The following is a 23,416-nucleotide window of genomic DNA, read 5'->3' as shown; positions in this document are numbered from 1 at the left end:
CCAACTAGGAGATACAAAATTTTGCAAAGGATTACTGAGTACCTATTGTGTGCCATACACAATGTATAGAGAGACAAGGTTCCTTCCTGGATGAATTAATTCCTCCCCACCCCCGAAAAAGAAAAATCTAGGGCTCAGCTAGTGAGTGCCTATTCTAGGACAGATTAAGGCAAATCTTGTAATATCTAAAGTCCTTTGACACTTACTAACAATTCCCTAATCCGGCTGTGTTAATTCTTCAGGGTAGGAACTATATACGTTAAGAAAGCTTCTTTGAAGCAGAAACACACGAGTCGCGCATTTTGGCAAGGCAGGGAACAGTGCCTAGAACAGCCTAACAGTCTAACAACTTTCTAGGTTTGGGAAGGTGTCCGGAAGGGTTTTCTGAGATTGCTTGTCTGAGCATGAACGGAAGTCACTCTCTGAGCCGTCTCCGGTGATTTAATAATAGGTGCCATATTCAGGACAGACCAGTCTCTTTCCATTGTTATTTCCGATGCACACACAAGCAGGTGAGGAGGTCGCAAATTTGTCTCCGTTTCGAGAAAATAAAGAGTGCATTCATAGAAGTCTTGGCAACCCAACGCCTCGTCCTCCCGTAGTAAAGATGGCGGCACCTTGAGCGTAAATTACAAGCAATACGACTTCCGCATTTCTCTTGTGCCCTGGTCCAAGATGGCGGACGAGGCCACTCGGCGGGTCGTGTCTGAGATTCCAGTGCTGAAGACTAACGCCGGACCTCGGGATCGGGAGTTGTGGGTGCAGCGACTAAAGGAGGAGTATCAGTCCCTTATCCGGGTCAGTTGTGCTCCTAATGGCTGACAGCGTCGCAAACGGGTTGCGGGTTATCGGGTGCTCTGAGGAATAAGCTCCGTGTGGAAGCCACTTCCGGTTTTTAACTTTACCATAAATCATAGTACTGGGATGTTTGTGGGGCTGGGGGATTACCAAACCTGGGTGGGAACGACGCAGAAGCAGCTCAGGTTAGGAGCACAGTGAACTTAGACCTTGCAGCTAAAAACGTTGTTTCAGCGTTACATCTTCCTTGAGGATGACGTGGCTCTCGGGTTCCAGATGTTTGTGGTAGTGGATGTAGGAGAGGTGGTCAAAAGTACTTCTTACGGTCCTAAATCCCATTGCACCTCTGCTCCCTTCTTCAGTCTTCCTGAGGGAGGCACGCATGTTAGGGCTGAAAATTTAGGGTGTTAGCTGAAGAGAGGGATGCGGAGCTCTTAGAAACTAGACATCTTGGTTCATGTTTCTACTACGGAAGAGAACTTTTTTTCTTTGCAGTGGGCTCTGTCTGCCTCAAAGGCCAGCAGATGTCCAACCTCATGTATTTCTTCACCTAGAAATTTTTATTGTGCTTCTAGAATCTAGAGGATGCAAAACCAAATAAGGTGGCTCCTACTGAGGTAGAGACATTATTATACAGTGTTTAAATGGCTAGGATGTTTTTTTCGAAAGTATGAGAAAAGATACCTAATACAGCTTGAGTTTGGTCAGGAAAAGCTTCCTGGAAGTGGTAATACTTGAGCTGAGATTTAAAGGTTAAACATAAGCTAGTCTGATACAACATAAGGATAGGAGAACACTCAAGGTACAAAAGACAGCATGAACAAAGTCATGCAAGCTAGAAAGAGTATGATGTGAGCTGGACACCTGTGGCTCATGCCTGTAATCCTAGTTACTTGGGAGGCTGAGATCAGGAGAATTGAGGTTTGAGGCCAGCCCAAGCAAATTGTTCATAAGACCCTATCTCCAAAATAACCAGAGCAAAATGGACTGGAGCAGGCTCAAGGTGGAGTGCCTGCTTTGTAAGCCAAAAGCCCTGAGTTCAAACTCCAGTCCCACAGAAAAGAAAGAAAGGGAGGGAGGGAGAAAGGAGTAGAAGGAGAATGGTGTATATGAAGAAAAAAGTAGTTCAGAGTTGCTAGAGCATCAGTTGTGAGGCAAGGAGTGGTAAATAAACCGGAGAGATAGGTTTGAGCAATTGTATTTTGTTTGGACTCTTTAGGATGCCTTTAAAGGATTTTAATCTGAGGAGTAATATAATCAAGTTTGGGTTTAGATCAAGCACAGTGACAATAGAGAGAAAAATACAATTGGCAGGTATAAGCTTGAAAGGTAGGCGATCAGCTAAGAGGCTGTCATTAATCCAAATGAAAGAAAGATTATTTAAACTAGGCAGTTGTGGAGAGGATAGAGAGGAGAGGTACATTTGAAGAATACTCAGAAGGTAAAATCAGCAGGATATAATGAAGAATTGGTGGAGTAAAGAAGAGAGAGGGTCAAGGATTATTGCAAAGTTTTTGGCTTAGGTGATTTAGTGACACAGCCATCTGAGATTTCTCAATCTCAGGAAGAGAAACAAGTCTGAAGAAATAGTATAGCTGGGCACCAGTGGCTCACACCTGTAATCCTAGCTACTCAGGAGGCAGAGATCAGGTTTGAAGCCAGCCCTGGCAAATAGTTTTTGAGACTCTATCTCAAAAAGACTCTTCATAAAAAAGGGGTGGTGGAGTGGCTCAAGGTGTAGGCCTTGAGTTCAAATCCCAGTACCACAAAAGAAAAAAAAGAGTATAGATCTCAGGTAGATATGCTGAGTTTTAGTGTTAAATGATGGTAAAAATTTGAATTTACTGTTAGATACTAGAGTATAAAATTCTGACAAAAGTTCTGAACTAAAGATAAAAATTTAGGAGTTGGCTGGATGCCAGTGGCTCACACCTGTAATCCTAGTTACTTGGGAGCCTGAGATTGAGAGAATCAAGGTTCAAAACCAGCCCGGGGGTTGAGGGGAGTAGTTCACAGGACTCTCATATTCAAACTAATCAGAACAAAATGGACTGGAGGTGTGCCTCAAGTGGTAGAGAGCACCTGCTTTGCAAGCACAAAGACCTTAGTTCAAAACCTTAGTCTCTCCAAAAAAAAAAAAAAAAAAAAAGAATTAGCTAATTAGTCATTAGCTTGTGGGTGCTAATGGACTATATGAGGTGCTCCAGGAAGGCAGTGCCCTACAAAGTGAGTTGTGGGCGGAGGGCAGACACTGTCAGAAGTGAGAAAAGAACCCAGATAATATCTTCAAATGTTTTGTGCCTGCTAAATTGGACCCAAGTGTTCTATTCTGTGCTCTGAGCAAGCCCTAATTTACCAGTATAGCCTCGCCTTCAGTTTTGCTTTTGTCAGAAAAGGGGCTGGCAGAGTGGCTCAAGTGGTAGAGCATCTGTCTAGCAAGCATGAAGCCCTGAGTTCAAACTCCAGAACTGCCAAAAAACCAAAAAAGAAGAAAAGAAAAGCTGGATAAACATACTGAGAAAGAGTAATCTGACACTTCTTTTGATGGGAGGGTGCTCCTCTTGGCCATGACTCACTCCTCATAGATCTCATTTTATGCTTTTAGTATGTGGAGAACAACAAGAATGCAGACAATGATTGGTTCCGACTGGAGTCCAACAAGGAAGGGACCCGGTAGGCAGACCCTCTTGGAAGGTGTGGTGTGGGTGTCTTACCTGACTTAAGCAATTTGGTATCCCAAGGCCCACTGTTAGAGCTGCCATGTGTCACATTAGCTGTCTCTACTCCATAACTCCAGTATTCCCCAGTTTCTGTCCCATAAGTCTTCCAGGTTGGTAGCCTAAGCCAAGATATCATTTGAGTATGAGAGGAATGGGGAAATTGGACTGAGGTTTGGTCTTTGTTACAGGTGGTTTGGAAAGTGCTGGTACATCCATGACCTCCTCAAATATGAGTTTGACATCGAGTTTGACGTGAGTGTGATGGAGTGGGAAAAATGAGGGTTAATAGAAGGGGAAAGATGAGGTGATTGTTAAACTAAACTTTCTTGAAAGGACCAAAGAAAACTTTAAAAATGGGAGGAATAAGCTGAGATTTGAAGCAAGCAAAAGTTACACTTACTAAGTTCCATGTCCAAAATCTTGGCATGTACATACTTGGGGAGTTTGCAGACCATTTCAGTTCAACCAAGCTTAGATTAGTTTGATGTTTGATTAGATTAGCTTCTTTCTATCTTGATTCTCTGTTTTATTAAGATTTCATAATTTCTCCAGATTCCTGTCACATATCCCACTACTGCTCCAGAAATTGCAGTCCCTGAGCTGGATGGAAAGACAGCAAAGATGTACAGGTAGGACTACATAGGAGATGAGAAAGAGCCAGAGACGGCCTTAGGGAAGAACTCAAGAGGCAGAAGATTTCCCCAGCCTGCTGGCCTAGAGGGGCTCCAGGCCTGGGCAAATGACTTAGCTAACTTTGTTCTCCATTCTCAGCACTAGTAATTTTCCTGTGCTCCCAAGAGACTACTATGCAATATGGTAAAATTTGCATACCAACACCTTTCTTTCATCCCTCTCATAGGGGAGGCAAAATATGCCTGACTGATCACTTCAAACCTCTGTGGGCCAGGAATGTGCCCAAATTTGGACTAGCTCATCTCATGGCCCTGGGGGTAAGTTTTGTACATTTGGTATGTGATGGGGAGAGGGATGGTTCAGGCCCTAAGCAGTATAAGAAAAAAGTAGCTGACAGTAAACAAGGAACAACAGTGTTGTCCCTTGGGCATGTTTTCCCAGAATCTCTCTTCAGGAAGGAGTTTTCTGATGGAACAAGAGGCATTGACCGGGCAGGAGTTGTCTTACAGGGTCTCCCTTGTATTGCAGCTGGGTCCATGGCTGGCAGTGGAAATCCCTGATCTGATTCAGAAGGGTGTGATCCAGCACAAAGAGAAATGCAACCAATGAAGGATCAAGCCACTGAGGCAGGACAAAGGGACCTGTATCCCTCAGACTGTGTTCCTTTTTTCTTGCGCATCACTTTTCTTACTGTCCCACATCCCTCCAGCTCAAGCTGCTACTAAGAAGCTGCAGCAGGCATTGCTGGGGCTAAAAAACAACAACCCGGTACTGCCATTGAGTTTCTAAGTCTACACAGGTTGGGAAAAGACTTGGGCCTTGAAAAACCAAGAGGCAATTTATATATCTTCCCTAAGTGGAGCAATGGAAGCCTCAATCCTGGAGGCATAGGGGTAATTGAGAATGAGTATGTAGCCTTTTTGGTTTCTGGAGACACCCATCAATAAAAGCTGCTTCCTGTTGTGGCTTGTGGTTTTCATTGGTGGCTAATGCCGGAGGCACATGAACAGCTACACTAGGATGGGGGAAATAGATGTTCTGGTCCGGAGCTGGGGAATGAAAGAAAATCTGGACTGCTCTTCCTGCTCCTGAGATCTATCTGCCTTTGTCCTTTAGCGGTGAGACATGCTTTACCCTACTGTTTGAGCCTGCAAGGAGCTTGAGGAATGGTTTTGCAGGTTCAGCATTCTCTGCCCTCTAGGGATCTTCCCATCTCTATGTGGAGTATTAGATGCTCTCCACTGGTATGTGGGCTGGACCCAGGCCTGCAGCTTGCAACACTGGCATCCCTCCAATCTAGGAAGGATCTATGCTGTAATTCATCCTTCGAGTGTCAGATCTACATCCTTGTGTGTCACAGGACGGAGTGACAGGAGCGTAGCCCTCAGGGACTTGCTTTGGAGCGATGGTTTAAAGACCACCCTGGGCAGGGCTGGGAACTAGCGGTTCTAAAGTTGGCTGCGTTTCCATGGTGTCGGCCGTGGAGCGGTGGGGGCTGGCTCACGCAAGCGCCGAGGAGGCGGGTAGGAGGATTTCGAGCGTGGGTGCGCAGGCGCTTTGAGAGACGGTGAAGTCGGTGGCCGGTGGCCGGGCGGGACCAACAAAGATGGCGGCGGCCCTTGCGGCGGGAGCGATCTGGGCAACAGCTGCGGCTAAAGCAGGAGCCCGGCCCGCGGGGGCGCTATACGGGGGTAGGAGGGGGTGGCCCTGAGCTGGAGTCTGGCCCCGGCTGGCCTCCCCCGTCGCCTCGCCGGGGGACAGGTACGGGCCGGAGCGTTATGGTGGGGTGGGGTGCATGAGCTGAGAGAGGACTGCTTTAGACCCCAGAGGACGTTCTCCATCAAGGCAGAGGCTCGGGGAGCGCGGCGGGGCCTGGGAGAACTGGGCTGGAGGGACAGCATTCCCGGACCGCGGGGAGTATGCCGCCGGACCCCGTAGCCAATCAGCGGCCTCGGCCTTTCTGCCCTCGAGGGGGGCGGACCCGGGTAAAGCCCTGCTGTGGTGGGAGAGGTGCAGAGATTAGGGGTCAAGGAGTTATTCGTCTTCCATCCCCAGCCATTGCCCCCTGAGCCCCAACACCATGTCGGAGCTCGGAGGTGGGGGAGGGAATGGATCGCAAATCACCCATATAGTCTGCTTCATTTGCAACCCGCAGGACCAGGAGTTTGAGGATGGAATGCTGTCTTTTGGGCTGTTATCCTTGTTCCACACTTCCCATTTGACCACAGGTCCAGGGCACATCCCACTTGACTAGCCAGGTATGAGGGCCCTTGTTCCAAGTTTATAGATGATAAAGACAGCAGAGATTGGGACTATCACTGGCTCTTCAGTGATATTCTATAGGGAAGGGATGGGGGTGTAGAAAGGGTCAAAGTCATGAGCTACTGTCATACGTTCATTTCTTTTCTCGAAGAATACTAAGTATTTTCTTCATGCCAAACACTATGCTGGATAATGGGGGTGCAATAACTCATTTGATAGATATGGTCAGAGTCCTCAGAGCATGTAGAAGCTAGTATGGTAGCCTAGGGTCACATCTCCCTCGGTAACTACAATGCTGACCCTGTCTTCTCCTCTCAGGTCCAGCCTGCAGTGTCCACAATGCCTCAGGCCTCTGAGCACCGCCTGGGCAGGACACGAGAGCCACCTGTCAATATCCAGCCCCGAGTGGGATCCAAGTTACCATTTGCCCCCCGGGCCCGCAGCAAGGAGCGCCGAAACCCAGCTCCTGGGCCAAACCCCATGTTACGACCTCTGCCTCCACGGCCAGGTCCCCCTGATGAACGGCTTAAGAAACTGGAGCTTGGACGGGGTCGGACCTCAGCCCCTCGTCCCAGAGGCCCCCTTCGGGCAGACCATGGGGTTCCCCTACCTGGTTCACCACCCCCAACTGTGGCTCTGCCTCTCCCATCCAGGACCAACTTAGCCCGTTCCAAGTCTGTGAGCAGTGGGGACTTGCGTCCAATGGGGATTGCCTTGGGAGGGCACCGTGGCACTGGAGAGCTCGGGGCTGCACTGAGCCGCTTGGCACTCCGGCCTGAGCCACCCACTTTGAGACGTAGTACTTCTCTTCGCCGTCTTGGGGGCTTTCCTGGACCCCCTACCTTGCTCAGCATACGGACAGAACCCCCTACTTCCCATGGCTCCTTCCACATGATATCTGCCCGGCCCTCTGAGCCTTTCTACTCTGATGACAAGATGGTGAGGACTTCCCAGCACACATACTTTTCATGCTCATGTCCCTCTAAGCCTCCAGTTTTCTTGTCATCATGTGGCTTTTCTGTCCGCCTTTTCCACAAGTGCCTTTCTTAACCCCTCCTTACACCAGCAGACCCTCACCTGCATTACTTTTGGGGCCTTCTATACCCTTTCTTGGGTTGTCTGTCAGTCCCCAACTTGGTGTGCCACTTCAGTCCCTAGGGAATTAACCCAGCTATTTAGAATTCTTCTTTGGGTCCCCAGACCCATCCTTTCCCTTACTGCACCTTCTCTCCTAGGATTCTGCCTAAGCCTAATTAATCTCTGGAGCTGAAGAGGGGAGGGCTCAGAACATCTGAGCTAATGTGGTTGCCCATTTCCTGAGCTAAGTGATCTAGGCTGATTGCAGTTGGAGCCAGCAGGAGAGGGTGCAGGAAAGGGCCACGGGGGCAGGAGGGGGATTTGGGGGCAGCAAGGTGGGGGTGGGGAGCAGCTGGGCAACCATGCCAGTGCTTGGGGAATTGCCCCAGGAGCTGCAACGTCGACTAGCTGGGCAGAGGAGTAAGTGTGGAATAGGTGTGACAGCCATGGCTGAGTCTGTGGTACACTCAGCTGTGATGGGCTTACTGCTCATGACCAATGAGGTAGGAAGACCTGTGAGGGAAAGAGGGTAGAGTTTGGGCATATATGGCATTGGGAGGCAGTGGGAAGCATGCTATTGAAAGATTGAAGTGCCAGGTAGGTATGTGGGAACCTGCTGACTGTACTCTGACCTTCCAGGCTCATCACACACTGCTTCTGGGCTCTGGTCATGTTGGCCTCCGAAATCTGGGAAATACAGTAAGAGCCATTTTCCTGTTCTTCCTGTCTAAAAGGAATGCAAAATGGTGCTTTGGGTGGGAAGAACCTGTGGACTTGGGGAAGGAATGTGGAAAGAGCACTAAAGCTCTCCTAAGGCTCGGTCTAGAAAGGTAACAACAGTATCCCTCCTCTCCAGTGCTTCCTGAATGCTGTGCTACAGTGTTTGAGCAGCACTCGGCCTCTTCGTGACTTTTGCCTGAGAAGGGACTTTCGGCAAGAGGTGCCTGGAGGGGGCCGAGCCCAAGAGCTCACTGAAGGTGGGCAACAGCTCCTGCTTGCTCTGTTCCCTTTTCCCCCAATCCCTTGCAGGTCCATCTGCCAGTTCTTATGACCCCCAAATCCTTTAGTCTGGCAGTTAAATCTATTTTTCCTAGTGCCTACTTTCCTAGAGGTTGTTTTCTGCCCTGTCTTCTCTTGCCTGCCTCTTCCAGACATTAACCTTTGTTTCCCTTCCCTACTCTCACTCCAACAGCTTTTGCAGATGTGATTGGTGCCCTCTGGCATCCTGACTCCTGTGAAGCTGTGAATCCTACTCGATTTCGAGCTGTCTTCCAGAAATACGTTCCCTCCTTCTCTGGATACAGGTGGGAGATCTAGAGAGCATGGGATTTCTCTTAGCCATGTCTAGGGGTAGGGCCAAGCAGGGCCCCCAGCAGCATTGTTATGAGCCTTGAGATGTTCTCCATCCAGGAAATAGGACCCATATCTGGGCAGGGGATAGTATTTATACACTAGAAGGGGGACTGTTGTCTATATTCTCTGTCTGGCTATAGCCAACAGGATGCCCAAGAGTTCCTGAAGCTCCTTATGGAGCGGCTACACCTTGAAATCAACCGACGCAGCCGACGGGCTCCACCAATCCTGGCCAATGGTCCAGCTCCCTCAGCATCCCGCCGAGGAGGGGCTCTGCTAGAAGAACCTGAGTTAAGGTAAGGGTTGCTCCCCCTCCCTCCTTTCCCCGGTAGTTTATCAGCAGCATTCATCCTTCACAGAACTGAGCTAGTCAAGCTAGCAGGTGTAGGGTCTCTAGAAACCATTTAGCTAGAACTGGATTGAGAGCCATGTGGAAGTAGAAAGAAACTAGGAGGGAGAGGGAGACTGAGGGGTACAGATAGAGGCAGAAAATGGTGCTATGGATGTCACCAAATCAAGGGAAAAGGGATAATTAATTTGCAACAAAATACATAAAAAGGGCTCAGACTGGAGGTGTGGCTCAAGTGGTAGAGCACCTGCCTAGCAATTGTGAGGCCCTGAGTTCAAACCTAGGTACTGCAAAAAAAATTTTTTTAAAGGGCTCAAAGCCAGAAGACACCATGCTCTTCCCTTGTGTTCATTCCTTTTTCTCTCACCTTGAATTGTCCCAGAATATTCCCTGAAGCATTACTCCTTTAGACTTTAGAAATTTAGGGAAGGAGCTGGGGGTGGAGGTGGGATACAGGGCTCTGTGGATCATTTCAGTGGTCTTGGGGGTACCTAGTGTTCCTGCATCTCATGGGTGCTTCCCACTTCCCTTGATTTATGGTAGTGATGATGACCGAGCCAACCTAATGTGGAAGCGTTACCTGGAGCGAGAGGACAGCAAGATTGTGGGTATGATATGGGGCAAAAAAAGTGGGGGTGGGATTTGTGTGAAGGGGTGCAGGCTTGAGAGAAAAAAAAATTGATGCTATCAAGGGGTATGGGAACAAGATTAGATGATGAAGATGTGAAATGGTATGAAGAGTTTGTTAAAAGTTTTGGTAGCAGGAAAGGAGGGTAAAGCAAAGGGGCGGGAAGAGACAGGATTCCAAGAACGCATCTCAGGCTTCCAACAACAACTTTTTCCTCTACCCCTTTGTCTCTGTCTAGACTTGTTTGTGGGCCAGTTGAAAAGTTGTCTCAAGTGCCAGGCCTGTGGGTATCGCTCCACGACCTTCGAGGTTTTTTGTGACCTGTCCCTGCCCATCCCCAAGGTGGGATTCCAGAGGATTCCAGGGGTGGATGGAACACGGGTTCTGTGACACAACCCTACTCACCCCCAGAGTGTGGGTGGGAATCTTGTGGGTCTTGAGAGCAGAATTGAAGCCTGTATTGGTTAAGAGAGTTGGAAAAAGAAATTCAGAATATACTGACCCTACTTTCCCTTTCCCCCCCAGAAAGGATTTGCTGGGGGCAAGGTGTCCCTGCGGGATTGTTTCAGCCTTTTCACCAAGGAGGAAGAGCTAGAGTCAGAGAATGCTCCAGTATGTAAAGGTTCACGGGGATATGATAAGGGTGGAAGGCTTGGGTGGGGAGGACCCACCCAAGGAGGTGTGTGTGTGCTTAGTAGGGGACATAATAGTTACATATCTGGATTTATACTGGAGTCTTGGCTGGTGGAGGGGCTCAAGTGGTAAGAGTGCCTGCCTAGCAGATGTACTGGAGTCTCAGATATGTTCTAGTACTCCTAGGGCAAAGGGATGTGGCCCAGAAGATACAGAAGTAGTGAGCATAGTACATTTTTACGTAGATTGGGGTGTTGAAAAAGCCAACTGAGGTGAGAGTACATTAACCTAACACTACTTGTCATTTATTCAGGTGTGTGACCGATGTCGGCAGAAAACACGAAGTACCAAAAAGTTGACAGTACAGAGATTCCCCCGAATCCTCGTGCTCCATATCCTAATCTTCAAATTCTTATTTCTCTGAGGATATCTCCTGTACATTTTCTTTCCTCACTCTCATTGAGTTTTCCTTAGAAAAAGCCTGCCACCCCACCTTTTCCTGTTATCTCCCAGTATGTGTTGGGGGAAGGGAGGGGAAAGCATTTAAGACTGTGGTCCCCCTTAGAGACCCTCCACCTCTCAAATGCTCCTTAACCAGGGCTTAGATCTGAATCGATTTTCCACCTCTCGAGGCTCTATCAAGAAAAGTTCAGTAGGTGTAGACTTCCCACTGCAGCGACTGAGCCTAGGCGACTTTGCCAGTGACAAAGCCGGTGAGTCTGGTGGGAAAAATCCTAAGGAGCCTCAGGAAGGGGGATACAGCTCTGTTTATAGAACTTGATCATTTCTAACCCCACAGGAAGCCCTGTATACCAGCTGTATGCCCTTTGCAACCACTCGGGCAGTGTCCACTATGGCCACTATACAGCCTTGTGCAGGTGTCAGACTGGTTGGCATGTCTACAATGACTCTCGGTGAGAACAACTTCCCCTTCTATAAAGCCCCAGGAGAGCAGAGTGCCTGGTGAAAGATGAGAGGTGGTGGTCTCTCTGATCTCTTCCTGGATGCTGAGGTTGTCTTGTGTTGGGGAGGGAATACACAGGAATATACAGACTACAACTTCTTCCCATCTTCCTTCTTCCTAGTGTCTCCCCTGTCAGTGAAAATCAGGTGGCATCCAGTGAGGGCTACGTGCTGTTCTACCAACTGATGCAGGAACCACCCCGGTGCCTGTGACACCCTCTTTAAGCCCTGGCACCTGTGAAACCCTTTCAACACCCTTAACCCCCAAGCTCCCCATTTACCTCAGAGACGTCTATTTTTGTGTCTTTTTATCGGGGAGGGGGGAGGGGGTGACTGTAGCTCCCATTATTTTTTTTATTAAAAGTATCCTTCCATCTGGAGACTCCCTTGTCTCCCAATCCCTTGTACAGAACTCACCAGGCCCTTGCCCATGTACAGCCCCCACACCCTCTGCAATCTCACTTTTTGTGAATAAATTTATTAAGAAACGTGCTGTTGGCATTTATATTTGTGCTTAGGAGTAGCGATACAGAGTGGGTCCAATTGGAGTTTTCGTGGGTCCTGGTTCCGTCTCTGTGCAGATGGGGGCGCTCTTAGACTCGATAGGGAAGGATCAGGAGTGGAGCCGGGCCACACGTGTGCCCAAGCAGTGACAGTTTAGTATGTCGAAGGAAGGCAGGCAGACCTTCAGATTCGAAGCTGCGGAGAGACCTGAAACTAGAATGCAGGCACTGGGGCGCCGGGTTTTCCTGGAGATGGGGAGGCTACCCCTCGAGGGCGAGGCGCCTAAGAAGCCCTGTTGACAAACACGGTACGTTGCCGGGCGGCCCAAGCTCCCATAGGCCCAGTCTGTTGCTAACATCAGGAGCTGTTTATGGAGCAGCCTCCCCGCGGACTGGCCTCCAGCGTCCCGGTCGACTCTCACTACAACTAAGGCTCCTGGGGCCCTCCCTCCAGGGTTCTCATCCTGGGTAGGCCTGGGAAGCTTGAGCTGGGGAATGCTAAGTCCCGGCGTCAGCTCTCGTGGTCTTAGCTCTAGGGAGAACAGTGCCCGCCACAGCAACACCACTTGACGCTGAACGGGTCAACCTTCCCATCTACTGAGCTGACTCAGCATTACGGTTGCTCCGCCTTGTAGCGTCACTGCCAGTTCAGTGTTTTCATTGGTGAATATGATCCGGGGCCTTCCAGAACCCACCAATCCAGAAGCAGGAAAGAGGCTCGGGCGCGTGCCGCCAGAATAAAGGGGACAGAGAGACCGAAAGGGCTGGGGGCGGAGTAGCGGCCTCAAGAATTCAAGCTTCCAGCCCGCCGCGCGAGCTTGCTAGTGCAGATAGCGTGGGTGTGCCCCTTATCTGCATTCCACGGAGCGAGGCCTCACGGCCTCTACATTCTCCTCCCTCATTTTCTCTTGTTCCTCCATATCTCGTGGATGAGTCCTGGCCCCTGACGAAGACCTTACTGTTCCACCAGCACATAAGCGCGCTCTGCCTTAGTTTCCCCTAAATCAGTGAGTGGCCGGGGGGTGGAACGCGGAACTCGTGGGACTTCTGGAGCTCAGGGTACCTCTCGATCTGCCTTCCCGTATCGCGCCCTTTTCCCAGGTTTCCCAATGGTCCGGACCGTGGTCGTGCTTGGCGGAGGCATCAGCGGCTTGGCTGCCTGTTACCATCTGAGCCGAGCCCCCTGTCCCCCGAAGGTGAGTACTCTAGCAGAAGTAGGATCATTTAATACTCTTCTATTTCCAGCAAAAGCTGATTGGATCCTTGCCGGCGGAATGCACACACGCACACAACCCGCCAGCCCCCTCGCCCCACTGCTGCAGATGCTGCTGCAATGTCTCCCTTGTGTCGCTAGGTGGTCCTAGTGGAGGCCAGCAAGCGATTAGGAGGCTGGATCCGCTCAGTTCGAGGGCCCGATGGTGCTATCTTTGAACTTGGCCCTCGGGGAATTCGGCCTGCTGGAGCCCTAGGAGCCCGGACCCTTCTCCTGGTGAGAGGCTTGTAGAATGTGTAGGAGAGGTTGCGGAGGGGATAGAGTAGAGGGGAGGAAGTGGATTTGGCGGGTCACATCTTGACTTAGCTTCTCCTCTTCTTGAGGGCGTGTGGAAAGCAGGTTTCAGAGCTTGGCTTGGACTCAGAAGTGTTGCCTGTCCGAGGAGACCACCCAGCTGCCCGGAACAGGTTCCTGTATGTAGGTGGTGCCCTGCACCCCCTTCCCAGCGGTCTCAGGTAATAACACCTCCGTTACTTCCATCTCTCTGCATTGCACCCATTCTCACATTCCTTCCATTTCTTCATCTCCCCACCCGTCAGCCCTCCCAGCAAAAGGGTGGTCTGCCTTGGAAATGATCCCCTGGAGCTGGAAAGGTAAATCTGTAACTTTCTCTTCATTATGCCTTCCTCTATGCAGGGGAATACTCCGCCCTTCACCTCCCTTCTCCAAACCTCTGTTTTGGGCTGGATTAAGAGAGTTGATGAAGCCCAGGGGCAAAGAGCCTGATGAGACTGTACACAGTTTTGCCCAGCGCCGTCTTGGACCTGAGGTGACACTGATCAGAGCCCTCAAACCCCTCCCCTCCTAAACCAGCTGCAGAGCCCCCTGCTCAGATGTACACCTCCCTCCCCCAGAGGTACTTTTGTATCATTTGGGGATGCCCTCTTCTCTTCATATTGACAGAATTGCCAAAACTCAGTGTTGGGAGTGAATGCCTTCACTTCCTTCTCATCCTGTTATAGTGGGAAGGCCCCCAACTCAAACCCTCTCCTCCTCCCAGTGGAAAATCAGTCAGTGCAGCTTATTCCTTGGCCTCTCAGTCCCAGTCTCACCCTTAAGGTGGCGTCTCTAGCCATGGACAGTCTCTGCCGTGGAGTGTTTGCAGGCAACAGCCGTGAGCTCAGCATCAGGTCCTGCTTTCCCAGTCTCTTCCAAGCTGAGCAAACCCATCGTTCCATATTATTGGGGCTGCTGCTGGGGGCAGGTGAGGGGGGTATTGGTCAGAGATATTAAGGTTGGCCAAATTGAGGGGCTGGGGGCAAGGGGTGCCATTTTGATAACTTTTTTGCTTTCTCCTCTACAGAGCAGAGCCCACAGCCAGACTCAGCACTTATTCGCCAGGCCCGGGCTGAGCGCTGGAGCCAGTGGTCACTCCGTGGAGGGCTGGAGATGTTGCCCCAGGCTCTTGACACCCACCTGACTAGTAGAGGGGTCAGTGTGCTTAGAGGACAGCCAGTCTGTGGGCTCAGCCTCCAGGCAAAAGGGCAATGGAAGGTAGGGGAACCCTCTGGAGTGTAATGACCCTGTATCAGTGTTTCCATCTTTATCTAAATGGTTTAAGCAGATCGGGGCTGACAGCACCACCGGGAGTTCTTCATTGTTTTCCTGCCTTAGAAGCTATTTAGATATGGGTTACCCTGGGTTCCTAGGCCTTACCTGTGGACCTCTTTCAAAGACCCCTTAGGTGCAAGTCTATGGTTAGTAGTGCTTGTAAGTGGCTCAGGGATAGGGAAGGAACAACCCAGCTTCAGTGAACAGTTCAGAGCAGCCACACTGGCCTCTGGCCCACTTCTGGAGATACAGAGGAGGAGTTTTTGTGTGAATGATATAGTCATTCTCTTCATCCTGTCAGCCTTCCTGCCACTTGGGTACCTGAGAAACTGAGAGGCAGCAAGTCTCACTTCACCCAAAAAAGTTCTGTCTTTCTCAAATATAATTTCATTCTCTCAGGTGTCTCTAGGGGACAGCAGTCTGGAGGCTGACCACATTATTAGTGCCATTCCAGCTCCAGGTAATGGGTTAGCCCTCTTTCCTTTCCCAACCAGCATGAAGCAATAGCTATGCCTTCCTGCACATCATGCCCCTGAACTGATCATCCTTTTAGGAGTCTAATCCTAGAGAGCTAATGAAATGATAGTATGACTGTTTCTTGATATCCTCTAGTGCTCAGTAAGCTGCTCCCTGCTGAGGCTGCACCTCTGGCTCAGATCCTAAGTACCATTACTGCGGTGTCGGTAGCTGTGGTAAACCTGCAGTACCGAGGAGCATGTCTGCCTGTTCAGGTATGTCACAGAGGAGGAAGGGAGACATGGCTCAGCTGGAGCCCTTCCCTCCTGACTTGTACATTTCTTCCTCTCCAGGGATTTGGACATTTGGTGCCATCCTTGGAAGACTCAAGTGTCCTGGGAATCGTATATGACTCAGTTGCTTTCCCTGAGCAGGATGGGAGCCCCCCTGGCCTCAGAGTGACTGTGAGAGGAGGAGACTTTACTTAGTGGGGTTTCCAAAAGGCTCTTCTGTACCCTAGTGTAGGTAAAGCCAGGGTGGTCAGTGCTATATTCCCTCCCTAGGTGATGTTGGGAGGTTCCTGGTTACAGACGTTGGAGGCTAGTGGCCATGTCTTATCTCAGGAGCTGTTCCAACAACAGGCACAGGAAGCAGTTGCCACACAATTAGGACTGAAGGAGTCACCAAGTCACTGCTTGGTCCATCTACACAAGGTGAGTTGGGATAAATTCTCATCAATTCTCCATTGTAGGCCTTGAAGGCAGAAACTGGTATATTTACCTTATGTCAACCAAGGCCTGGGAAATCAATAAATTTTCCCTTCAACCTCCTTCTTTCCTCAGAACTGCATCCCCCAGTATAAACTAGGCCACTGGCAAAAGCTGGGTAAGTTGGGAATGCAACTGGGCAGGAGGAGGACTAAGGAAATAAGACCCCAACTGTAATATTGCTCTCATCCTTCCCTTCCAGAATCAGCTATGCAATTCCTCACTGCTCAAAAGTTGCCCCTGACTCTGGCTGGCGCCTCCTACGAGGGGGTTGCTGTTAATGACTGTATAGAGAGTGGGCGCCAGGCAGCAGTCACTGTCCTGGGCACTGAACCTAGCAGCTGATCTCCACTCCCACTCATGAAAATAAAAGTTGCTGGAGCTTAGTTTGGTCTCACTCTTCTGTCACCTATAGGCATGAGAGTAAGGGATAAAGAAGGTAAAGTGTGCTTGGGATGCAGAAAGCAGAAGAGTCAAGACAAAGTCCTTTATTAGAAAATATATCAAAATCCCAGCCCCCTGAGCCAGGACCAGAAGAGGGAGCTACTCCAGCACTGGCAGAAAGTGCCCTAGGAAGGGCTTCCTTCACCAGACAGCTTCCTGGGAAACATAAATAGAATAAATATTCACAGATGTCCCAGGGAAGCCAGATCACTCTTGGAAGAGAGTGATCTTCATGGAAGAGGAAGGGGCTTGGGGTCCAGCCCTGCTCTTACCCCAGGGGCAGGGGACTCCTAGGAGTCGTCACATAAAATCATGACATCAAGAATTCACAGTCATAAGCCCTGGCAGGTGACCCTAGAAAGAGGGACCCTCCCCAGGTCTAAAGGAGCCCAGCTCCAGTCCAGCAGTGATGAGAGGCCCCTCCCCTCCCCCCAGCATAGCACTAGAGTTTAGTTCCCCCACATCCCTTTGAGAGCAGTGAGGAGCTGAGGATGGGGAGAATACAACCCTTCTGATTCAGTTTCATGATTAAGGTGGGCAAGAAGGAGTCAATGTGAACCATGGGGGGCTGTGTGGTTGGCAGTAGGCAGAGGGCCAGGCCTAGCTGGAGGCCGGCGCTGCAGCATCTCTTGACGGAAGGCCTGGGAAGAACCAGGTGGGTAACGGGGACCAGGGGGAGCCTGTGGACCCCGAGGGTCAGTCCCAATGTCTGCTGTGACGTTGGTATACAGAGGACCCAGCTCTCGAGCTAGCAATCGGTATGTCAGAGAGTTCATTCCATCTTGTGTCCAGGAATTCTGGGTACGGACCAGTAGGTCAAATCTGAGGGTTAGAGATTGGATACTAAGACCAAGAAAGGAACAGATGGGGCTCTAGAGACCTTCAGGACTTTCCTGGCTAGGGGCACGGATTCCCAGGCAGTTCTCCCTTCCTACCTGTGGGGATTTTCCTCGTTGCCCTTATCTCCTCGGTGCTTCACCATCTTATAGTGCCCCACAGATGTGGGGGGCCGAGAGATCTTCATCCCAGCCAGGCGCACCCTGTGGGAAAAGTGAGGAGATCTTGGAGGATCCAGAGTGGAAGAAAGAGCAAAGGCCAACAAGGAAGGGACTTCATGTTTCTGTACACAAAGAGCAATTTTAGGCAAAAAAAAAAAAGTGCCACGTACACAAATGCAGGAGAAAATCAAACAGAAAGAAGGAAGAAACAGCCAGTGCCAGGCACCCTGGGGCCTTTTACCAATTGGCAGAGGTAGGCTCTGATGTTTGCTTCCCAGGAGTTGCCTTCCCTCTCTGGGTTAGACAGGGAGAGAGGCCATTTTGTCAAAAGGTTAGGACATGATTGGGAATTGCAGACCCAAACTCGGCAATTCCATTTTTTTTTTCTTTTTCTTTTTTTTTTCTGTTATGGTGCTGGGAATTGAGCCCAGGGCCTTGTACAAATTAAGTATATAATCTACCATCAAGCTGCACCCCTAGCCCAGCAATTCTTATTTAGAATAGTGTCTGAGCTACCTGAATCCTCTCCTCGATGCCTCCCCCTGCTGCTATGTGTTTAAAAAAAAAAAAAGAGTAGCAGGTAATAAAGACCTTAAACAAATCCTAAATCTGATGCATGGAAGCAAGGATTGAAGATGGCTGGGGAAGGAACTGAAAGAAAATATATGTACATTTAGAATTTGCTGCATGCTATACACACACAGATGAGAATTCATACAAACATGTCACAAGGGAGGACAAAAGAGGGAAGGCAATGAGTCCCACATTATCAAGCCCAAATATTTATATCACACATGAAACGGCCAGCTGAAGCTGAAGGTCAGAATGTTAAAACATGAGTTGGCATCATGCCAATGTCACAGGGTCTTTTTTAAGTGATTCTAGGCTACATAGAGTAAAACCCCTCTCTCCTTTCCCCATGGGGGAGTGGTCTGCAAGCCTACAGAAGGCAGAACTAAACTGTCTCTAGGTCTCTCTCCAGCTCTGGAATCCCGTATTTCCTACTGATGTCATCTCTAACCCAATGCAGGAAAATGAAAGATGACAGAATGAAGAGCAGCATGCAGACCCTGACCTGGGTAGACTAAAAAGACTAAGGGAAAAGAATGGGCTCAGTGCAGGACCAGGGCGCTAACGATTAGTGTTGAAAGGCTGGGGTAGGGAGAGGTTGTGGCAGGAAGTCTGACCTGGTAGCAATGTCGTCATCCTCACCACCCCAGCCCCAGTATTCATTGGGGAAGCCATTCATCTTCAGGTACTGGTCAGGAGTGAGCGCTGAGACCCCTCCAAAGTATTGGGGGTATGGGAGGCTAAGAAGAGAAAGATCCTTGCATTCCACAAAAAAATGTTAGAGAAATCCCTACCCACAATCTCCTGGGCTCTCCCATTGGACTGTTTCTCTGCTTCCCAGCACCCTTTCATGCCCTATACCTGTATCCAAACTTGTTCATGGCAACAGCAACATGTCGGGGTCCCCGGGGGTCGCACACATACAGATTGTGGTCGTTTTCTGGCAGGAGGTCCACATCGTGCAAGAACAGGCAGTCCCACTCTTCATCACGTAGGGCCTCCCGCACCCCAACATTCAGGAGCTTTGCCCTGTTAAATGTTCCATTTCCAGCCTAGAAGATAATGGAGAGGGACCAGGTTATGCCTACAGGCAACATGGAAAAGAGACAAGCTAAAGTGTAAAAGTGAAAAGAGGGGAATCAAAGTGAGATAAGGGCCAAGGAGATGAAGAGGAAGACAAACTTACTTAGTCATCAGCAATTTTTTTCTTTATCAGTATGTGCCTGACATGTTGGTGTTACTGTTTAAACATTTCATCCTGACAATAAGCAACCGTGTGTGCCACGTGCCCATGGCTCACACCTATAATCCTAGCTACTTGGGAAGCAGAGATCAGGTGGATTGCAGTTGGAGGCGAGTCCAGGCAACAAAAATGAGAACCTATCTCAAAAAAAATCCAATGAAGAAAAGGGCGGGAGGAGTGGATCAAGTGGTAGAGTGCCTGCCTAGCAAGCATGAGGCCTTGAGTTCAAAGCCCAGTACCAAAAAAAAAGTGGAACAGGAACAGGTGGCATGTTAATTCTCTTTGCCTCATTTTAGAGGATTAAATATTTTTATTTTTTTGGCGGGGGTAGGGGGGGTGGTTTGGGAGTGATTCTCACGGCCTCGCCTTTGCTAGGCAAGTAAGTGTTCTATCACTTAAGCAATACCTCCAGCCCTTTTTGCTTTATTTTTCAAACAGTCTCAAATTATTACACTTAGGCCTGCCTGGACTACAGTCCTCATTTATGCCTTCAGTGTAGCTGGGGTTACAGACATACATCACCAAGCCCAGTTTTTTGTTGTTGTTGAGATGGGGATCTTGATTACTTTTTGCCTGGGCTGGACTCCAACCTCAGTCTTCCCAGTCTCTGCCTCCTGAGTAGCTAGGATTATAGGCATGAGCCATACATTAAATATCTTGCTCAAAGTCACACATGTCCTAAATATCAGAACTATAATTTCAGCCCATATCTGCCCTTCAAATTTGCAAAAGCCACTCAATGGGAGAAAAACCATGGAAGATTATAAGTCAGCAGAGTACCATAAACAGAATGAGAAGTATGGAACTAACAGATTTGGAAGAGCAAGGCCAAGTGCTTCACATTCCAATCTGCCCTCTGACAATTATTCCAGACACCCGTTAGATGACAGTGCAGTGGCATTTACTTGAGGCTTCCTTATATGAAAGAAAGAGTAAGATGGAAATTAAGAGTACCTGGTAGGGGCGGGTGGAGTGGCTCAAGTGACACTGGCAAGCATGAGGACCTGAGGTTGAACCACAGTACCACCACCAAAAAAACAACAAAAAACCCAGGAGTACCTGGTGGATGACATAGATGCCATAAGCAAGCTGCTGACGCTGCAGGAAGGGATGCAGGTGGTAGAGCAGCAGGCGCAGGTGGTGCTCCCGGGCACGATGGGGCACAATAATTGCTGTTCGGGAGCGGGGTTCACATCCTGCAGGGCGGTACCGGCCCCCAGGTTCCACACGGGGATTCCGCTGCACAATCTCTGCTAGTGATGGCACTGGGCTAAAGGACACTGACACGGGACCAACTGTTGGGAAGGAATGGCATGTTCAGGTATTGAAGGGGCAAGGAGAAAAGAAAGCAGCAGAGCAGGAGAAAACATCCTGCCCTGACAGGTTCTGGGCTCAGTTCCCCCTCGGGCTCACCTAGAAACCTCAAGCCTTGGTTTCCCTCATTGGGAAGGCTTTACAAAACCTGAAAGGCACAGGCTCCTTACCTAGTCTGCCTTCTTATTTAGGGTTCTGTAACTTTCTCCCACCCCACAGGGTTTGAAGCTACAGTTGGGGGAGGGAAAGAAACAGGACTTCCAACTAACTAATTAGACCAGGGCTCATCTACAAGAGAAATATTTCCTAGCCTGAGGCAGGAAGAGCCCATAAATGTGCAGGCAATGGAAAGCTGTGACCCAATACAAAAGCCTAGTCTAAATTCTGGATTCAGAATCCACTCTGGCTCAACCTCAGCCCCCTTTAGGTACATTAATCTGTTCTAAGTGCCACTCCATGAATGCCCAAGGCTCCCTGCCCCCATCTCTTCCTCTTTCTTTTGTACTCACCTAAAAGAGGAGACCGTTCTGGACAGTAGGGCAGACCTTGAGGAGCTGGAGGAGCCCCAGGCAGGTGACTGAGGTTACTGTAGACATCACGGGGGTGAGAATAGTCAAATGTTGGCCCCTGCTCTCGGCCAAATAGGGCACTAAGGCTTCGGAAGCCCCCTAATGATAGGTACATCATGACGGCCAGCTGGGAGCCCACAAGGAGGGCCAATGTGCAGGGCCTCTCCAGCAGCCTCCGCAACATCCTGAAGAGGTCTGGAGAGGGAGAGAGGGGAGTTCTGGGAGGGGGTAGGAAGAAAAGTAAGCCAGTAAGGAGATTAGCAGGTAGAGATGAAGGTGGTGCCAGGGGCCAAAGAGGAAAAACAGGCAGAAAACAAAGTCACAGAAACACAGGTTTGCAGTCAGTCACACTAGGAAAAGAAATACCTAGATGTAACCACCAGCAGCCCTAACACCTGTCACTTCCAGCCCAAGTTTCACTCTCATCCACCTCCCCCCAAACCACTCCCAACATCTACTCTCAGTCCCCACCCACAAGAATGCTTACATCATTCAAATCCTATGTCCATTTCATTAGAGTCTCTGAAGTCCCTCCAATCTTAGAGGGGAAAAGATAGACTCACCTAGGTTCAAGCTGTCTTCTTCCGGACCATGGGGGCTCCAGGGGGTCCCGGGGGGGCACAGATGTGAGGCATTATCTAAAATTGAAAATGTCACAAAGGACAGAGAAAGACTCCATCCAGCTCTCCAAAAGCAAATTTGGAACCAGCTGGAACAGAAGTGGTCAACGATAACTTGCATGGACAGAGATCAAGATTAGGAGGAAGCCAGTTTCCAATCGGGAAGTGAGGGAAAGTGGTTGGAAAGAAGAGAAGATGTTAGGGCATTGGTCTTTCTCCCAGGCTACTCGAGTGATACAGTGTCAGGTCTGTACTTAACCCCCTACCCCACTAGGACAGATCTTGTTTGGGGAGTGGGAACAGGGCAACTAATGGAGGCACTGTTTTCACCCATACCGAAAACCCATTCGAGAGGCAGTCAAGGCAGTCATGATAGGACCTTGGAGTGGTCCCAGGAGAACCCAGGGCGAAGTAGGAAACAGGCTGTTTCTGTTCTTCACGTGCCAGGGAGCTAGCTCCGCAGGTGCAAGGAGCATGACCACCTGGGAGCTGCAAGCAAACAGCCCCGGAGCGCGGTCAGGAGTAGGGTGGGGGTGGCGTGCTCTACCTTTTCCACCTTTCCCCAGTCCTGATGGGGGTGGGGAGAAGGATTATTACTGAAGTGAGAAGCAGACAAGGAGGGCTGAGGCAGAGACTGTCAAGGGTACCTGGGAGCGCTCACCTGGAGGGGCGTGGTCAGAGCTGTGTGGGGGGGATAAAAGCCCCTGTTCTTTTGGAGCACGCCCATCCCGTTCCAATCTCCTCTTGCGATTTCCCTGCTGTGCAATGTGAGCCCACCCGGCCCCCGTCCACAGTTTCACCTGGGACCCTGTCCCTCTCAAGCTTGACTCTAGCCTTTACCCAAACTTCTCACCCTCCCGACCACCCGAACCTTTCTCCGAGGCCTCTCTCTCCATCGTCCTCAGCTTACATACCAGATCTGCTTCCCGTCGTCACCGCCACCCTGACAGCCTGGCAGATATTGCTGCCGCCATCTTGGAAGCGGGCGCCGCGGGGCGGGGCCTCGCGTCACGAGGCGGGGCCGCGGGGCGGAGCCTCCCGGCCGGCGAAGCGGTGTGTTCCAGCACCGCTTATGGTGGAGGCGCCCGCCAGAGGGCGGCCCGGGATGCCTGGCTCTGCTGCGGAGTAGACCGGCGCGGTGGAGGGGCCCTACACCTCAGGGAGCAGGGGAGCGGGCTCATCCCCGCCCCGCAGTTTCCTAGCCGGATTCCATTTCTCACCTGTGATTTATAAAGACAGTAGCTCAAACCATTCTTTTCCAAAGGGCGGAGACTAAGAGGCCGGTGGAACAGTTTCTGATGCAGCGGACGACCTCACTCACCCGGGCATAGGCTCAGTCTCCCTGCCTCTGTGTCATCGGCGCCCCCTGCAGCCTAGTACCACTTAGTATCAAATTTGTTTCTCGCCCGAGCTACAATGTTTTCGACGGCTGTAGCCCATTTTTGTTATCCCCGTGGTATCCCGCAGGCTTTGAAATGGAAGGAAACAGTTAATAAAACAGTGAAACATTGAGTGTGGAGGGAAAGACAGCGTCTGTTTCAATGTAAAAAAATGTATCTTCCTAGGTATTGGAATAAAATGGACGCTACATTGATATGCATTATATTTATACTGTGGTTTTCACTAGTCCTTGGCACATTGTGGATTGTTTTGTTTTTCGGTACTGGGATTTTTTTTTTTCTTTTTGCAGTA

At 50.0% G+C, this 23,416-nt stretch overlaps 4 protein-coding genes across 11 annotated transcripts; 3 read left to right on the top strand and 1 right to left on the bottom strand.

Annotated features, from left to right (window-relative positions):
• Window positions 1-436: 436 nt before the first annotated feature.
• On the top strand, window positions 437-5,113 carry Ufc1 (ubiquitin-fold modifier conjugating enzyme 1). The gene is made up of 6 exons (XM_020174322.2): window positions 437-798; window positions 3,404-3,471; window positions 3,707-3,770; window positions 4,071-4,147; window positions 4,378-4,468; window positions 4,680-5,113. The coding sequence occupies exons 1-6, from the start codon at window positions 676-678 to the stop codon at window positions 4,758-4,760; spliced, it is 504 nt and encodes a 167-aa protein (XP_020029911.1). The 5' UTR covers window positions 437-675; the 3' UTR covers window positions 4,761-5,113.
• A 135-nt stretch (window positions 5,114-5,248) lies between these two features.
• On the top strand, window positions 5,249-11,908 carry Usp21 (ubiquitin specific peptidase 21). Its single transcript, XM_074047671.1, has 14 exons — window positions 5,249-5,912; window positions 6,307-6,409; window positions 6,732-7,352; window positions 8,130-8,189; window positions 8,347-8,467; window positions 8,683-8,794; window positions 8,984-9,139; window positions 9,736-9,800; window positions 10,059-10,162; window positions 10,346-10,432; window positions 10,767-10,838; window positions 11,052-11,166; window positions 11,253-11,367; window positions 11,539-11,908. Exons 3-14 carry the CDS (start codon window positions 6,753-6,755, stop codon window positions 11,627-11,629), a joined length of 1,698 nt encoding a protein of 565 aa, XP_073903772.1. The 5' UTR covers window positions 5,249-5,912; window positions 6,307-6,409; window positions 6,732-6,752; the 3' UTR covers window positions 11,630-11,908.
• A 106-nt stretch (window positions 11,909-12,014) lies between these two features.
• Ppox (protoporphyrinogen oxidase) lies at window positions 12,015-20,518 on the top strand. 3 transcript variants are annotated; one of them, XM_074047665.1, is made up of 13 exons: window positions 12,015-12,227; window positions 13,021-13,115; window positions 13,274-13,408; window positions 13,532-13,647; window positions 13,829-13,961; window positions 14,252-14,396; window positions 14,496-14,686; window positions 15,143-15,203; window positions 15,356-15,474; window positions 15,553-15,663; window positions 15,763-15,912; window positions 16,042-16,084; window positions 16,169-20,518. In XM_074047665.1, exons 2-13 carry the CDS (start codon window positions 13,029-13,031, stop codon window positions 16,309-16,311), a joined length of 1,434 nt encoding a protein of 477 aa, XP_073903766.1. In that variant the 5' UTR covers window positions 12,015-12,227; window positions 13,021-13,028; the 3' UTR covers window positions 16,312-20,518. The 3 variants fall into 3 exon arrangements, with proteins under 3 accessions (XP_073903766.1, XP_073903765.1, XP_020029948.1); XM_074047664.1 differs by having other exon boundaries at window positions 12,015-12,926; XM_020174359.2 differs by having other exon boundaries at window positions 12,015-13,115.
• B4galt3 (beta-1,4-galactosyltransferase 3) lies at window positions 16,439-22,785 on the bottom strand. Of its 6 annotated transcripts, XM_074047668.1 has the most exons (9): window positions 22,639-22,653; window positions 22,386-22,479; window positions 21,668-21,742; window positions 21,045-21,322; window positions 20,281-20,516; window positions 18,840-19,030; window positions 18,596-18,718; window positions 17,346-17,450; window positions 16,439-17,232 (listed from the first exon to the last, which is right to left on the bottom strand). In XM_074047668.1, exons 4-9 carry the CDS (start codon window positions 21,286-21,288, stop codon window positions 16,959-16,961), a joined length of 1,173 nt encoding a protein of 390 aa, XP_073903769.1. In that variant the 5' UTR covers window positions 21,289-21,322; window positions 21,668-21,742; window positions 22,386-22,479; window positions 22,639-22,653; the 3' UTR covers window positions 16,439-16,958. The 6 variants fall into 6 exon arrangements, with proteins under 6 accessions (XP_073903769.1, XP_073903768.1, XP_073903770.1 ...); XM_074047667.1 differs by lacking the exon at window positions 22,386-22,479 and having other exon boundaries at window positions 22,639-22,785; XM_074047669.1 differs by lacking the exon at window positions 22,386-22,479 and having other exon boundaries at window positions 21,045-21,299; window positions 22,639-22,785.
• Window positions 22,786-23,416: the final 631 nt, after the last annotated feature.

The sequence above is a fragment of the Castor canadensis genome, chromosome 11 (assembly GCF_047511655.1).
Source record: "Castor canadensis chromosome 11, mCasCan1.hap1v2, whole genome shotgun sequence".
NCBI lineage: Eukaryota > Metazoa > Chordata > Mammalia > Rodentia > Castoridae > Castor > Castor canadensis.
This window is presented reverse-complemented; position numbering and strand designations above follow the sequence as displayed.

Bases quoted from the DNA above. Each gene is read 5' to 3' on its own strand.
- B4galt3 (XM_074047666.1), bottom strand. From the start codon at position 21,845: ATGCAAGTTATCGTTGACCACTTCTGTTCCAGCTGGTTCCAAATTTGC. The intron at 21,300-21,667 runs GTGAGTCTATCT...CTCCCTCTCCAG, and splicing joins AGAAGACAGCTTGAACCTAG to ACCTCTTCAGGATGTTGCGG. The intron at 20,517-21,044 runs GTGAGTACAAAA...CCTTCCCAACAG, and splicing joins AGAACGGTCTCCTCTTTTAG to TTGGTCCCGTGTCAGTGTCC.
- Ufc1 (XM_020174322.2), top strand. From the start codon at position 676: ATGGCGGACGAGGCCACTCGGCGGGTCGTGTCTGAGATTCCAGTGCTG. The intron at 799-3,403 runs GTCAGTTGTGCT...TTATGCTTTTAG, and splicing joins AGTATCAGTCCCTTATCCGG to TATGTGGAGAACAACAAGAA. The intron at 3,771-4,070 runs GTGAGTGTGATG...TAATTTCTCCAG, and splicing joins AGTTTGACATCGAGTTTGAC to ATTCCTGTCACATATCCCAC.
- Ppox (XM_074047665.1), top strand. From the start codon at position 13,029: ATGGTCCGGACCGTGGTCGTGCTTGGCGGAGGCATCAGCGGCTTGGCT. The intron at 15,204-15,355 runs GTAATGGGTTAG...GATATCCTCTAG, and splicing joins TAGTGCCATTCCAGCTCCAG to TGCTCAGTAAGCTGCTCCCT. The intron at 16,085-16,168 runs GTAAGTTGGGAA...CTTCCCTTCCAG, and splicing joins AGGCCACTGGCAAAAGCTGG to AATCAGCTATGCAATTCCTC.
- Usp21 (XM_074047671.1), top strand. From the start codon at position 6,753: ATGCCTCAGGCCTCTGAGCACCGCCTGGGCAGGACACGAGAGCCACCT. The intron at 9,140-9,735 runs GTAAGGGTTGCT...GATTTATGGTAG, and splicing joins CTAGAAGAACCTGAGTTAAG to TGATGATGACCGAGCCAACC. The intron at 10,433-10,766 runs GTATGTAAAGGT...TCATTTATTCAG, and splicing joins TAGAGTCAGAGAATGCTCCA to GTGTGTGACCGATGTCGGCA.